General features: G+C 34.2%; 2 protein-coding genes across 2 annotated transcripts; one reads left to right on the top strand and one right to left on the bottom strand.

Moving 5' to 3' along the window:
• Nucleotides 1–500: 500 nt before the first annotated feature.
• Hem (Nck associated protein 1 Hem) lies at nt 501–6,928 on the top strand. The gene is made up of 3 exons (XM_073986115.1): nt 501–1,974; nt 2,037–3,225; nt 5,050–6,928. Exons 1-3 carry the CDS (start codon nt 795–797, stop codon nt 6,050–6,052), a joined length of 3,372 nt encoding a protein of 1,123 aa, XP_073842216.1. The 5' UTR covers nt 501–794; the 3' UTR covers nt 6,053–6,928.
• A 174-nt stretch (nt 6,929–7,102) lies between these two features.
• emei (transmembrane protein 161-like emei) lies at nt 7,103–12,073 on the bottom strand. The gene is made up of 8 exons (XM_073986117.1): nt 11,825–12,073; nt 11,223–11,606; nt 11,085–11,164; nt 10,743–10,958; nt 8,122–8,379; nt 7,888–8,062; nt 7,493–7,822; nt 7,103–7,436 (listed from the first exon to the last, which is right to left on the bottom strand). Exons 1-8 carry the CDS (start codon nt 11,825–11,827, stop codon nt 7,317–7,319), a joined length of 1,566 nt encoding a protein of 521 aa, XP_073842218.1. The 5' UTR covers nt 11,828–12,073; the 3' UTR covers nt 7,103–7,316.
• Between the last annotated feature and the right edge of the window lie 4,279 nt (nt 12,074–16,352).

The raw sequence follows: 16,352 nt of genomic DNA, 5'->3' as shown, positions 1-16,352 counted from the left end.
TTCAATAACTTCTTCAACTTCTAGTCCTCCCTGATAAAGTTTTTTGACCACTGGGGATCTCGAATTCAATATTGAAGTAGTTCGGCCAACAAATTTAGCTAAATCTTCCAAATGCCAAAGTGGCCTATACCAAAACATGGACTTATGATGATAAAGCCTTATAAGTGTTTATTATATAAGTGTCTATAAGGGCTCATAACGTACCCCCCTCAGCCTATGTGAATTTACTTTTGCTTGAAAGGAAATCTCGTTAATTAATCTCCTTCAATTGAACGATCCGGATCACTGTCCTCGTTCAAAACGAATAAGTAACATCATCAAAACCAACGTGTGAAATTAAGCATACTACCGGAGTCCATTGAAAGCGAGATTGTTGTCGTTGCGATTGTTTGAACGGCTGAAACGGTAAGTTATATTCATAGCACACAGCTTTCATATATCTCCTTTGCACTTTTAAAAAGTAAACATCTGAATCACCCTGTTATATCTCTTGCTCTCTTAACTCACGATAGAGAGATAAAGTGAAACGTCAAAAATTTGTCATCGGGTATTTATTTTGTTGAATGAGCTCAAATCATTGTTGCCCATATAAAAATGTAAATTATTTATATTAAAAGTTAATAAAGAAAACAATTGTTAACAAGAAAGTGAGATATAACTACAAAACTACGTGAATTAAGTGAAAAAACAAGCAACAATAGCTGCTTTCACGGGGAAAAAGTAAAAACAAAATTTTCTAGGTGGGGCTGTTGATCTAATTTCAAGTCAGACAACGTACAGAGTTTTTCTCCACCATGGCACGACCAATCTATCCAAATCAGCAAAAAATCGCTGAAAAGTTAATAATTCTAAATGATCGTGGCTTGGGCATATTGACAAGGGTCTATAACATCAAAAAGGCCTGTGGAGATACAAAATCTAAGCCCGGATTCTTATCGGAAAAATCATTGGAGTCTTCTATTAAGTTTATTGTCAAGAGATTCCCCAACATTGATGTAAAGGGCCTAAATGCCATTGTGAACATAAAGGCGGAGATAATAAAGTCCTTATCACTGTATTACCACACCTTTGTGGATCTATTGGATTTTAAGGATAATGTTTGTGAGCTGTTGACCACCATGGATGCTTGCCAAATACATTTGGATATTACATTGAATTTTGAACTCACCAAGAACTATTTGGATTTGGTCGTGACGTATGTATCGCTGATGATTCTCCTATCACGGGTGGAAGATCGTAAGGCGGTGTTGGGTCTATACAATGCCGCTTTTGAGTTACAAAACAATGCCTCAGATGCTGGGTTCCCCAGATTGGGTCAAATGATTTTGGACTATGAGGTGCCGTTGAAGAAATTGTCCGAGGAATTTATTCCCCATCAGCGTTTGCTGACAAATGCCTTGCGTTCGCTGACAACCATTTATCCTCTACGCAATTTACCAGCCGATAAATGGCGTGAAATGCAAAAGCTAAGTTTGGTAGGCAATCCTGCAATTTTGCTCAAGGCCGTGCGCACGGATACCATGTCTTGTGAATATTTATCGTTGGAGGCAATGGATAGATGGATAATATTTGGTTTAATGTTAAATCATCCCATGTTGGGCCAGTATCCAGAGGTGAATAAGATTTGGTTATCAGCCTTGGAGTCCAGCTGGGTGGTGGCCCTGTTCCGTGATGAGGTTTTGCAGATACATCAATATATTCAAACATTCTTTGATGGCATAAAGGGCTATAACAAACGGATAAGTGAGGTAAAGGAAGCCTACTCAAATGCTGTGCAAAAGGCGGCCCTAATGCACAGAGAAAGGAGGAAGTTTTTGCGTACCGCCCTCAAGGAACTGGCTTTGATAATGACCGATCAACCTGGGTTACTGGGTCCAAAGGCCATTTTTATATTTATTGGTCTGTGCTTGGCACGAGATGAAATCTTGTGGCTACTGAGGCACAATGACAATCCTCCACTGCTGAAGAATAAGGGTAAGTCAAGAATTTGGTATTACTTTTTAAACAAATATTAATCTCGCTTACTTTTATTCCAGGCAAAAGCAATGAAGACCTTGTCGATCGCCAACTGCCCGAGTTGTTGTTCCACATGGAAGAACTGCGTGCCTTGGTGCGCAAGTACAGCCAAGTCATGCAACGTTATTATGTGCAATATTTATCTGGTTTCGATTCCACCGACTTGAACATACGCATGCAAAGTCTACAGATGTGTCCCGAAGATGAAAGTGTTATCTTCTCGTCGCTCTATAATACAGCATCAAATTTAACCGTAAAGCAAGTAGAAGATAACGAACTATTCGACTTTAGGGCCTTCCGTTTGGATTGGTTCCGTTTGCAAACATACATGAGTGTGGGTAAGGCAGTTTTACGCATTCAAGAGCATGTTGAATTGGCTCGTCTGTTGGACTCTATGGTTTTCCACACGCGTGTCGTTGATAATTTGGATGAGATTTTGGTTGAAACTTCCGACTTGAGTATCTTTTGTTTCTACAGCAAAATGTTTGATGATCAATTCCATATGTGTTTAGAATTCCCAGCCCAAAATCGTTATATTATTGCCTTCCCCCTGATTTGCAGTCATTTTCAAAATTGTACCCATGAAATGTGTCCTGAGGAACGTCATCACATTCGTGAACGTTCTCTGAGTGTTGTTAATATTTTCCTTGAAGAAATGGCCAAAGAGGCTAAGAATATTATAACCACCATATGTGATGAACAGTGCACAATGGCTGATGCTCTACTACCCAAACATTGTGCCAAAATTCTATCCGTACAATCGGCCCGTAAAAAGAAGGATAAGTCAAAGAAACAATTTGATGATATACGCAAGCCTGGAGATGAATCATATCGTAAGACTCGAGAAGATTTAACCACAATGGATAAGCTACATATGGCCTTGACCGAATTGTGTTTTGCCATTAACTATTGTCCCACAGTGAATGTGTGGGAATTTGCCTTTGCCCCACGTGAATACTTATGTCAAAATTTGGAACATCGTTTCTCCCGAGATTTGGTGGGTATGGTAATGTTTAATTCCGAAACAATGGAAATTGCCAAACCCTCTGAACTATTGGCCTCGGTAAGGGCATACATGAATGTTTTGCAAACGGTGGAAAATTATGTACACATTGATATGACACGGGTATTCAATAATTGTTTGCTGCAACAGACACAGGCTTTGGATTCACATGGCGAAAAGACCATTGCAGCCCTGTACAATACATGGTAAGTTGGAGAGTTTTTATGTGTCACGCATATCCCTAAGCAATTTTTAAAAATAATTTTCGTGGATTAAAAAATCGATGATCGTTAATTTGGAAGGATTTTTGGATTTTGATTTTTTAGAAATTATTTTTTCAATAATTTTGGATTTTTTTAGAAACTTAATTTTTAAAAAAGTTGATAGTTTAAAAAATAAAAATTCGTTAATTTTTTAACAATTTATTTTTCAATAGTGAGAAAACAGCTTCTAGAAAATCGTAGATTTAAAAAAAAAATATTTTTAGAAAATTGTGGATATTTCAAAAAAAAAAAAAAAAAAATTAAAAAATCTTTTATATTTCAAAAAAATGAATTTCAAACTTCGTAGTCTGTTTAAAAAATTGTGGACTTTTTAAAAATCATTTTTTTTTGTAGATTTTTTAATGTTTTCAAACTTCGTATAATTTTTAAATAATATTCAAAAATCGAGGATACATTAAAAAAATAATTTTCAAAAAATTTTAAATTTTAAAAAATAATTTTCAAAAATTAGTGAGTATTTGGAATAAAACTTTTCTTAAATTTGTGGTTTAAAAATATATATTTTTTAAATTAGTTGTATAAATACAATGATAGAAAAATTCACAATTCTTTGGATTTTTTGCCAATAATTTTCAAAAATACGTAAATTTTTGAAAAAAAAAAATAATTTTTAATATTAATTAATTTTAAAAATTAATTTTCAACAATTGTAAATTTTCTTAAAAATTAATTTCCAATAATGGTGATTTTTTTTATTAATTTTTAATAACCGTGGATTTTTTAAAAATTGATTTTCTATAAACGTGGATATTTTTTAAAATTAAGTTTTTTAAAAACAAATTTTCAATGATCGTCGGTTTTTAAAAAAAATATTTCAATAACCGTGAATTTTTAAAAACTAATTTTCAATAAACGTGTATATTTTTAAAAATTAATTTTCCATAATCGTGGATTTTTTTAAAAATAAATTTTCAATAATCGTGAATTTTTTTAAAAAATAATTTTCAACAATAGTGTATTTTTTTAAATACCAATTTTCAATAATCTTGGATTTTTTAAAAATTAATTTTCAATAATCGTGGATCTTTTTAAAATATAATTTTCAATAATCGTGGATTTTTTTTAAAAATTAATTTTCAATAATCGTGGATTTTTTTTTAATTAATTTTCGATAATCGTGGATTTTTTAAAAATTAATTTTCAATATACGTGCATTTTTTAAAAATTAATTTTTCAATAATCGTGGATTTTTTTAAAATTGATTTTCAATAATCGTGGATTTTTTTTAAATTAATTTTCAATAATCGTGGATTTTTTTAAAATTAATTTTCAATAATCGTGGATTTTTTTAAAAATTAATTTTCAATAATCGTGGATTTTTTTTTCAAAATTAAGTTTCAATAATCGTGGATTTTTTTCAAAATTAATTTTCAATAATCGTGGATTTTTTCAAAATTAATTTTCAATAATCGTGGATTTTTTCAAAATTAGTTTTCAATAATCGTGGATTTTTTTCAAAATTAATTTTCAATAATCGTGGATTTTTTTCAAAATTAGTTTTCAATAATCGTGGATTTTTTTCAAAATTAATTTTCAATAATCGTGGATTTTTTTCAAAATTAATTTTCAATAATCGTGAATTTTTTTCAAAATTAATTTTCAATAATCGTGGATTTTTTTTTAAAAATTAACAAATATTAAAAAAAAATATTTTCATCATTTTTTTCTTTTATTTTTAAAATTATTTTTTTAATCGTGAATTTTTCCATAATATTTTTTTTTTTTTATTTCTTGCTCTTCTTTCAGGTACAGTGAAGTCCTCTTGCGACGAGTTTCGGCTGGCAATATTGTATTCAGCAACAATCAAAAGGCATTTGTACCCATTTCCCCCGAAGGTTGGGTACCCTTTAATCCCCAAGAGTTTTCCGATTTAAATGAACTGCGAGCCCTGGCTGAATTGGTGGGCCCTTACGGCATAAAATCTCTCAACGAAACACTTATGTGGCACATTGCTAATCAGGTGCAAGAATTAAAATCTTTGGTTGGAGTCAACAAAGAAGTATTGATTACACTACGCACAAGTTTCGACAAACCCGAGGTTATGAAGGAGCAATTTAAACGTTTACAAGATGTCGACAGGGTACTGCAACGTATGACAATCATTGGTGTGATTTTATGTTTCCGTAATTTGGTCCATGAGGCATTGGTGGATGTGCTCGAAAAACGCATACCCTTCTTGTTGAGTTCGGTGAAAGATTTCCAAGAACATTTGCCGGGAGGTGATCAAATACGTGTTGCCTCTGAAATGGCATCAGCTGCTGGTCTCATGTGTAAGGTTGATCCCACGTTGGCGGCCACTTTGAAATCTAAAAAACCCGAATTCGATGAAGGCGAGCATTTGACGGCTTGTCTCCTTATGGTTTTTGTCGCCGTTTCCATACCCAAATTGGCACGCAATGATAGTTCATTTTATCGTGCCTCCATTGATGGTCATTCCAATAACACCCACTGTATGTCAGTGGCTATAAACAATATCTTTGGAGCATTGTTTACCATTTGTGGCCAAAATGACATAGAAGATCGTATGAAGGAGTTTTTGGCTTTGGCCTCATCATCTCTTTTGCGTTTGGGCCAGGAGTCCGATCGCGATGCTACACGTAATCGTGAATCCATTTATTTGTTATTAGATGAAATTGTCAAACAATCACCATTCTTAACTATGGATTTATTGGAATCTTGCTTCCCATATGTCCTTATACGTAATGCCTATCATGCTGTCTACAAACAGGAGCAGATTTTGGGGCTTTAAAGAGGGGCGGAGGTAGTTTTGTTTTAAGTAGAGGTTTTTTATTTTTTTATTTTATAAGGCAGGCTCTTCAAGGCCCAAAAAAGGAAGTTGAGGTTATGAGAAGTTTATAGGAATGAAAGGAAAGTCAATCAATGTGTAGAGCAAAGGATCTTCAATGTCAAAAAGTACCCTTTACGTACGTCTTATAGGAAGTAGAGGTTATTAAAGTTTATAGGAATGAAATAAATAATCATCAATTTGCAGAAGAACCCTAAGTCAAAAAGTCCCTAAAGGGACTTTTAATGGATATAATGAGCATAAAAGGCTCTTTCAAGACTTTTTAAAGGGGTACGAAAGACTTCGAAAGGGTATTTTAGGTATAGAAAAGGATCATCTAAGACTTTTAAAGGGTATTCTACGGATTCGTTTTGCAGAAAAAATAAGAAGAGTTGTGCCCTACACCCAGTTAAATCTATGACCAGTATGCCTATTGCTACAAAGAAAGGTATGATGACAGAGGAAATAGCATTTGAAGTAGCAACGATTAGAGGTTGTCAAGCATCTGTATCTTCTTTTAGCTGAAGCTGAAGCTAGCAAGAGCAAACCATGAAAGGAATGTCATGAAGAACACCCTAGTTTTTTAAGCCAAGAAGAACGAAAATTTAAAAACAATAATTGTTTATCTTTTTTATCAGTTTTTCTTTATCTTCTTTTTAGTATAAGCTCTCTTCTCTTTCTATTTAAAAAACATTATCCACATTATATACACATCTAAGTATATAAAAAGTATTACAATAAACATTTAACTCTTAATTTAAGATGAAAATTATGAATAGAGAAAAAATAACGCAGAAAATAAAATAAATGCCAATTGAACCAAAATTCGACAGAGAAAAAGATTCGAACAACCATTCTTTGGATATGAAAAACAATATTCTTCACAACTTTTTTATAGTAATAAAAAATAAAAATAATTTATACAAACAATAATAAAATAAATAAAAATTAAAAAAGCATTTCATTTTACCAAGAAGAGACCTGCAAAAGTGGAACACAAAAACACAACGAGAGTGTGCAAAAAATATAACATTTGTTTTGGATTCGATAAAATAAAAATTCTTTTCTTTAACTAACTACTACTAGTGACTTTATGCGATTGGTTTTGTTGTTAACTTTTTTTGTAAAATTATTGCTTAATTTTTTCTGTTTTGAGTTGTAAAATCAGTTAAAAACAAAAACAAACATTAGGGAGGGCGGCACGGTGGCAGCAGGCAGTTCATATGGTTTAGGTTTTGTTGAAATATGATTGGTACACAATACCCAGGGAAGAGCTGGCAAATAGGGTGAAATAGCTCCACCAAGAGGCGAAACCTAAAAGGCCTTTATAGACTTCAGTGGTGAAGACCTGAAATTAACAATTTTTTTAATAATAATTTAAATAAATAATTTTACCAAACTTACATTTTTCAAACTCATCAATGATGAATGTAGATTCTGAGCCGAGGTCATAATATTAAACTCATTGCTTGCAACAGCCGCCTCTTCAGCCATTAGACCGGAGCCGAGACCACTGCCTTCCAAAAATTCTTGGGTTGTTGAAACAAGTGCTGCCGCTGCTGGTGGTTCTAGCTCAGCTGAACATTCATGCTGCAACACAGTTGATTCACTAAACAACCCCGTCCAACTAAAGCCACCCAAACTTTTGTACATTAATGTCAAATAGAGACACAAAATAATGGGTGCGGCAAATTGCAAAGTAACCACACAAAGGTAGTAAAATATGGAGGAAATCTAAAACAGCAACAAAACATAATTAAAAATAAATGTCATTGCGTTTTTGTTGTTGTTTATTTTACCTTTTTCTGATACTCCACATTGGTTATGCGTCCAGCTTCCTTACGCAAATCCATAATTTTATCATAGGCCAAATTTAAATATGATTGTAAATAGATGGGCATCAAGGCTATTCTCAACACCACTGCTATGACAACCAATATTAGGCGCAGGGTTTCAAAGACATGAGGTTTCAGTCTGAGAAGAAAAAGTACTATAATCAGAGCCTGTAAGGACACATATTTTGTTATACTTACAATGGTGCCTCCATTCCTTGGAAAACACGCACAGTCAAGTAATCCCTGCTTACGGGACGTATCCACAAAATCACCAAAATGAACGGCAATACAAAACTAATATTCAATAGAATTTTCTTCACTCTACTTTCCTCACAGTATTTCAGCGAATCCCAATGCATTTTGGCCATACGCAAACCGGGGAAGGTGAACAAAGATCCCAAAATGCCACAGCAGACGGCCATAACCAATTTGACAATAAGCTTGGAAGCTGGTCCACTGAAAATAAACAAGAAGAAAATGAGATTAAAACAAATTAAAACGACAGCGTAACTGACAGGACTACAAAACGGGACTAGGCATGAACGCGAAATGCTTTTGTTATCCCCATTCTGAAGGAACGTGTGCTTGTATAGAGCGTTTCTGAAAGAAAGGGTGCTTCTATAGACCCTTTCTGAAAGAAATTGTGCTTCTATAGACCCTTTCTGAAACTAAAGGTGCTTCTATAGACCCTTTCTGAAACTAACTTCTTCTATAGACAATTTTTGAACGAAAGAGCGCTTCTATAGACAATTTCTGAAAGATAGGGTGCTTCTTCTGAAGACCAATGGGCGTGGATTGGACCAAAAGGCGTGGGTTTTTAAATATTATTTTTTGAAGAACCCTTAGACCAACGAGCGCCCAATTTTGAAGATTTTTTTTAAACTCTTAGACCAATGGGCGTAGATTTTTTCGGATTTTTAAGGTTACTTTTTGAAGAACCCTTAGATCCAGAGGCGTGAAATTTTTAAGACTATTTTTTAAAGAACCGTTAGACCAATGGCAGTGGAATTTGTAAGATTAATTTTGTGAAGAACCCTTAGACCAAAGCCTGAAATTTTTAAGATTATTTTTTGAATAACCCTCAGAACCAAAGGCGTGGAATTTTTAAGATTATTTTTTGAAGAACCCTCAGAACCAAAGGAGTGGAATTTTTAAGATTATTTTTTGAAGAACGCTCAGACCCAAAGGCGTGGAATTTTTAAGATTATTTTTTGAAGAACCCTCAGACCCAAGTCGTGGAATTTTTAAGATTATTTTTTTGAAGAACCCTCAGAACCAAAGGCGTGGAATTTTTAAGATTATTTTTTGAAGAACCCTCAGAACCAAAGGCGTGGACTTTTTAAGATTATTTTTTGAAGAACCCTCAGAACCAAAGGCGTGGACTTTTTAAGATTATTTTTTGAAGAACCCTCAGAACCAAAGGCGTGGAATTTTTAAGATTATTTTTTGAAGAACCCTCAGAACCAAAGGCGTGGAATTTTTAAGATTATTTTTTGAAGAACCCTCAGAACCAAAGGCGTGGAATTTTTAAGATTATTTTTTGAAGAACCCTCAGAACCAAAGGCGTGGAATTTTTAAGATTATTTTTTGAAGAACTCTCAGAACCAAAGGCGTGGAATTTTTAAGATTATTTTTTGAAGAACTCCAGAACCAAAGGCGTGGAATTTATAAGATTATTTTTTGAAGAACCCTCAGAACCAAAGGCGTGGAATTTTTAAGATTATTTTTTGAAGAACCCTCAGAACCAAATGCGTGGAATTTTTTAATATTATTTTTTGAAGAATCCTCACAACCAAAGGCGTGGAATTTTTAAAATTACTTTTTTGAAGAAGACCCAAAGGCGTGGAATTTTTAAGATTATTTTTTGAAGAACCCTCAGAACCAAAGGCGTGGAATTTTTAAAATTACTTTTTTGAAGAAGACCCAAAGGCGTGGAATTTTTAAGATTATTTTTTGAAGAACCCTCAGAACCAAAGGCGTGGAATTTTTAAGATTATTTTTTGAAGAAGACCCAAAGGCGTGGAATTTTTAAGATTACTTTTTTGAAGAAGACCCAAAGGCGTGGAATTTTTAAGATTACTTTTTTGAAGAAGACCCAAAGGCGTGGAATTTTTAAGATTACTTTTTTGAAGAAGACCCAAAGGCGTGGAATTTTTAAGATTACTTTTTTGAAGAAGACCTAAAGGCGTGGAATTTTTAAGATTACTTTTTTGAAGAAGACCCAAAGGCGTGGAATTTTTAAGATTACTTTTTTGAAGAAGACCCAAAGGCGTGGAATTGTTAAGATTACTTTTTTGAAGAAGACCTAAAGGCGTGGAATTTTTAAGATTACTTTTTTGAAGAAGACCCAAAGGCGTGGAATTTTTAAGATTACTTTTTTGAAGAAGATCCAAAGGCGTGGAATTTTTAAGATTATTTTTTGAAGAAGATCCAAAGGCGTGGAATTTTTAAAATTTTTTTAGACAACCCTTAGACCAATGGCCGTGCAATTTTTAAGTGTTTTTTTAAAGAACACATAGACCAATCGGTGTCGATTTTTTAAGATTTTTTTTTAATACCATTGAACAAAAAGTCGTGAAATTTTAAGATTAAATTTTGAAAAACCAATGGGCGTGGAATTTTTTAAGATTATTTTTTTAGGAAAACTTAGACCAATGGGCGTGGATTTTTTAAGAATTTTTTGAAGACCGGCAGACAAAAAGTCCTGAAATTTTAAGACTATATTTTGAAGAAGCAATGGGCGTGAAATTTTTTAAGATAATTTTTTGAAGAACCCTTAGACCATCGTTTTTGATATTAAAAACAAATTTTATACTTACTTGGATTGTATTCCTTGATCATTTAAAAATTTGGAAGCACTGGTATTAAAACTAGCATAAGCATCCTCTAGACCAGTTTCCAAAATACTTTCATCAATGATGAGAACAATCATAGCAATTAAAAGGTAAACCAAACAGGCCACAATAACCATGGAACGTTCACCAATCGAATCTTCGCTTTGGAAATATAATACCGTCAGAGATGACAACAATTTACTAAAAAAGCAAACCAATAAATATTAACTATAACGTCATAAATTGATAACAAAAAATCAAAGATAGTCAATAAAACATATCTCAAGAGGTAGTAGCTACAATGATAATAGTTTTGTTTTCACTTACATTGCAAAGAAGACAACCAACAAACACCACACCATGCTAAGGTTAACCTCATTTTTTAAAGGAATAAAATAGTGATAAACCTAAAAAACATAAGCAATTAGCATTTAAGTGCCAAGCTATTGGTACACAGTAACATACCTCCGATATAACATAAACAATGGCAGCATAAATACTAAAATCCAACAACCATTGATATTCCGTGTAATAACGTAAATGTATTACATCTCTGGCCGTTACAGGTGATGTTTCCAAATCAATTTCTATGCTACGCGGTATATGAAATTGTCCCTCCTTGGGATTGTGATGATTACCATTTTGATAACCATGTTTACCTTTACCACCTTTTTGGGGTTTCTCCTTTGGTACTCCAGCTTTGGACCTCAACTCATCATCGGTGGGATGCAAATAACGATATAGACCGGTTGAACACAATATCCATTTGGCAAAGGATAGATGAGCATTAAATTTTTGTATTATACTGACTACAACGAGTGTAATAACCAGTTGAGCACCCAATATGGCCTGTAAAAATAAATAGAACAATTACATTAGTGTCTCATTGCTACTTCCCAGCCGAACATCGACTAACGTAACGAAATTTGGGCCAAAGCAATTCTATTTTTGGTTAAAATTCATATTGAAGCACACACGTATATGTACTTCTGCCTCATGCGTATGTACAATTTTTCATTTTTCCTCTCCAAAACATCTGAATTAAACTTTTTCCTTTGTATTCTTACCATGCTAATTGACGGTGGATTTTCGTGGATAGTTTTTTAGTAAATGCTTCGGTATTTTATGCGTTAATGTGTGGTGTTACTTCCAGTGGAGTCTTATTTTTAATACATGACTTTTTGTTTAATTATTGGAGACAATTTTCTTAATTAAAAACGGAAATACTTTTTAACTAAAAGAAAAGATGTGCTACTCAAAGTTTTCCTCCCCAACTGAATAAATGGCAAACAGCTGTTCTGATTGTGCTACAAAAATAGATTTGACATTTACGATGTTGTCAATGGTGCGAATGAAAAACGCTAGTTTGAAACAAATTCATTGAAAAACAAGTAAGAACGGCGGTTCGGCAGGTCCGAATATCTGACAATGGACGAAATATGATAAAAGCTCTGTTCCAGAACTAACAAGTAAAAAAGCATTAAGTTCGGCCGGGCCGAACTTTTCATACCCTCCACCATAAAATATTCTGAACTAAAATGGAATAATTACTTTTCATTCCTGTCCCCAACTTTAAGTGGGTACGTTAAAATGTCAGATAATGTTTATGTACATTTATGCTTCATTCGGGAGGCCCTTTTTTATGGTGCCTATATCTAACTATGTATGTTGACAATTTTTGGTGGGCTAGAAATTGGGAGGTACTCTTATATAGGGGTTATAATAAAACATGGGCCTATATTGACAGTTTTTGATGGGAGCCTTTAATGTCAAATAACTTCTAATTCGGCTAAAAAATTTAGCTAGAATCTTCAAAATATCGAAAATCGGTACATAACGTGGGAACTTCAAATGTCATTAACAGCTAGTTCGGAGGTATCTGGGCTATACGAAAATATGAACTTAAATGAACCGTTATATGGGGGCTATACCACAACTTGGACCTATGTCCACAAGTTTTGTCATATAAGTTTATTGACATTTAAGAACTTTAAATCGCTCTGAAAATGTAGCTAAAAACGTCAAAATACCGCAAATCGGAGGGTACCGTTACATGGGGGCTATACCAAAACGTGGACCTATGTCCACAACTTTTGTTATATATGTTTATTGACACTTAGGAACCCTAAATGTCAAATTATAGCTATATCGGTCTGAAAATGTAGCTAAAAACATCAAAACACCGTAAATCGGGGGGCACCGTTATATGGCGGCTATACCAAAACGGGGACCTATGTCCACAACTTTTGTTATATAAGTTTATTGATACATAAGAACCCTAAATGTCAAGTTATAGCTAAATCGGTCTGAAAATGTAGCAAAAAACGTCAAAATACCGCAAATCGGAGGGTACCGTTATATGGGGGCTATACCAAAACGTGGACCTATGTCCACAACTTTTGTTATATATGTTTATTGACACTTAAGAACCCTAAATGTTAAATTATACCTACATCGGTCTGAAAATGTAGCTAAAAACGTCAAAATACCGTAAATTGGGGGGTACCGTTATATGGGGGCTATACCAAAACGTGGACCTATGTCCACAACTTTTGTTATATAAGTTTATTGATACATAAGAACCCTAAATGTCAAGTTATAGCTAAATCGGTCTGAAAATGTAGCTAAAAACGTCAAAATACCGCAAATCGGGGGGTACCGTTATATGGGGGCTATACCAAAACGTGGACCTATGTCCACAAGTTTTGTTATATATGTTTATTGACACTTAAGAACCCTAAATGTCAAATTATAGCCAAATCGGTCTGAAAATGTAGCTGAAAACGTCAAAATACCGTAAATCGGGGGGTACCGTTATATGGGGGCTATACCAAAACGTGGACCGATATATCCCATCTTCGAACTTGATCTTCCGACGGCTAAAAAAATGGTATTCCCCAATTTTCAGCGAAATCGGTCAACAAATGCGACCTGTACGTTGCGAAAGGACGGACGGACGGACATGCATAAATCGACTCAGAAAGTGATTCTATGTATATCCCTAGAAGGAACTATGGGTCTATCTCGCTTCCTTTTGTATGTTACATACAAATGCACTAACACATAATACCCCTTACCACATAGTGGTGTAGGGTATAAAAAGTTTTTACAATTTTCCACTTTTACACATTTTGCCTTCCCGTACACAAAATTTATATGAAAATCGTTGACGACTTTTTGGCCTGTTCCTTTACTTTTGAAAATGGTAAAACCGGCAAAAGTAGGAAAAGTTGTAAACTGCTACCATATGAATTGTATGGTGTCTGAAGTAAAGGAACGATTTTCGAGTAAAAAGTGGTAAAACTTGAAGATTCTTGCACGTAAAGGAACAGGGCTTTTTACAACTTTTACCACTTTATAAAGTATGGGAACAGGCCAAAAATCAACAAAAATATTGTCGCATATGGTCGTTGACGCAGATGATGGTGAAGAATATGAGGACAACTATGAGAATGAAACATATTTCGAGAATATTAACTCTATCCAAGACAATACTAAACTTCTTGTAGGAGAAATCGCTATTTGCATTGTGCTGCACATACAGCTCAGCTTGTAGCCATTGAATCGGCGAAAAATAACGAATTTAAGCAATTTATTCGAAAAAGCCGAAATATAGTGGAATTTATTATGAACAAGAACGGCGTAAAGTTCGTCCAGGCCGATCTTGTTACACCCTCTACCACAAGTTGTATTGAAGTAAAATGAAACAATTAGTTTCCGTTTGTTTTTGAAGAAGACTAAATAACAATTTCCAGCAGCTTTTTGCAGCTTTCTATGTATTGATTTTTGAAACAAATAAAAATTTCTATAAAACAATGTGGCTAACCTTCAACATACCGAAATGCTGGATGTACCGTTCTATGGAGGCTATATCAAAACGTCGATCTATACCGAACATTTTCTGGCGGATTTGTAACCCTCCAACGAACAAACTAAATATCTAATTTCAGCCAGTTTCGTGGGATATTGAGGCTAAAACCTTCAAAATAACGAAAATCGGGAGGTACCGTTCTATGGGGGCTATATGAAGGCTTGGACCTATACCGACAAATTTCATATGGAAATTTTTATACCCCAAATGAAGACCAAATACCGAATTTCACCAATTTCGGTGGATTATTGTGGCCACAACCTTCAAAATACCAAAAATCTGGAGGTACCGTTCTATGGGGGCTATATGAAGGCGTGGACCTATACCAACAAATTTAATACGGAAAGTTTTAAACCCCAAATGAAGACCAAATAATAAAATTTCAACCATTTTGGTGGAATATTGAGGCCACAACCTTCAAAATTCCGAAAATTGGGAGGTACCGTTCTATGGGTGTTATATTAAGGCTCCAATGAAGACTATATACCAAAAGAAGACTATATACCAAAAATACAGCCATTTCGGTGGAATATTAAGGCCAAAACCTTTAAAATAACGAAACTCGGAAGGTATCGTTCTATGGGGGCTGTATGAAAGCGTGAACCTATACCAACAAATTTGTGGTGAAAAGTTTTATACCCTCAACGAAGACTAATACAATGTTTACATTTACGAAATCCACTCGATTTCAACTGTCAATTCCTTTGTGTATACGTCAAATGAAAACACATCTGAAATCGAGTGGATTTCATTTGACGTTTGAGCAATGGAATTGACAGTTGAAATCGAGTGGATTTCGTAAATGTAAACATAATGTGTGTTCCTTTACTCAAAATTTGTACAAATTGTTACTGGATATTGTTCGTTTACTCTACAGTACAATGCAAAAGACCTTAGCCGGTTATATAAAAAATCCGGTTATATATCCGGTTATATATAAACGTACTATAATGTGCCTCATCGAAATAATGGTTTTAGGCATGGTACAATAATACAGGTAGCATTATCATGCCAGCTGATGGTAACATAATGTGTCAATTGAATTGAATTGATGTCAAATTTTGACATCTTATGTTGCCGACGATTGCCGATGCGGCTACCTGTGTATTTGTACCATGGTTTTAGGCCCCAAGCATGGCACAATTAAACAGGTAGTGGCATCGTAAAATTTTGAATATGTTATGTCAAAACTTTCTTTATGTTGTTGGGGAAATTACAACAAATATAATTTTTGTATAAAGGGATTTGACTTTTCATATTCGATCAGCTGGTGTGATACCACTACCTGGTAGTTCTGCCATGGCCCCAAGTCATGGTAGAACAAACCAAGTAAAGTAAATACTACAACAAATACAACTCAACAACAACCACATAGATATTTGTTTTTGTTTGTAAACGTTAGTGTGAACGTAAATGTAAACAAAACAAGGAAATGTCTATAAATTATTGGGAGCGCACGATAACTCTCGAACGGAATAACCAATTAGATCCAAAATTTGGCTTTCGTAATATTTTACCCAAACTTAGTTTAAGTTCGAAGATGGGTTATATCGGTCCACTCCTTCCGGTACCTCCCCCACAAATGTTCGAAAATGTTTGGAAGATTTGTGCGCACGATAACTCTTGGAGGGAGTTTCAATATGGACTCAATCGGTCCACTCCTTCGGGTACCTCCCACACAAAATTTCGGATAAGTTCAGTTTAGGACCTGCCATCGAATCACT

Source organism: Musca autumnalis, unplaced genomic scaffold, assembly GCF_047663935.1.
Source record: "Musca autumnalis isolate F117 unplaced genomic scaffold, ASM4766393v1 scaffold_4, whole genome shotgun sequence".
NCBI lineage: Eukaryota > Metazoa > Arthropoda > Insecta > Diptera > Muscidae > Musca > Musca autumnalis.
This window is presented reverse-complemented; position numbering and strand designations above follow the sequence as displayed.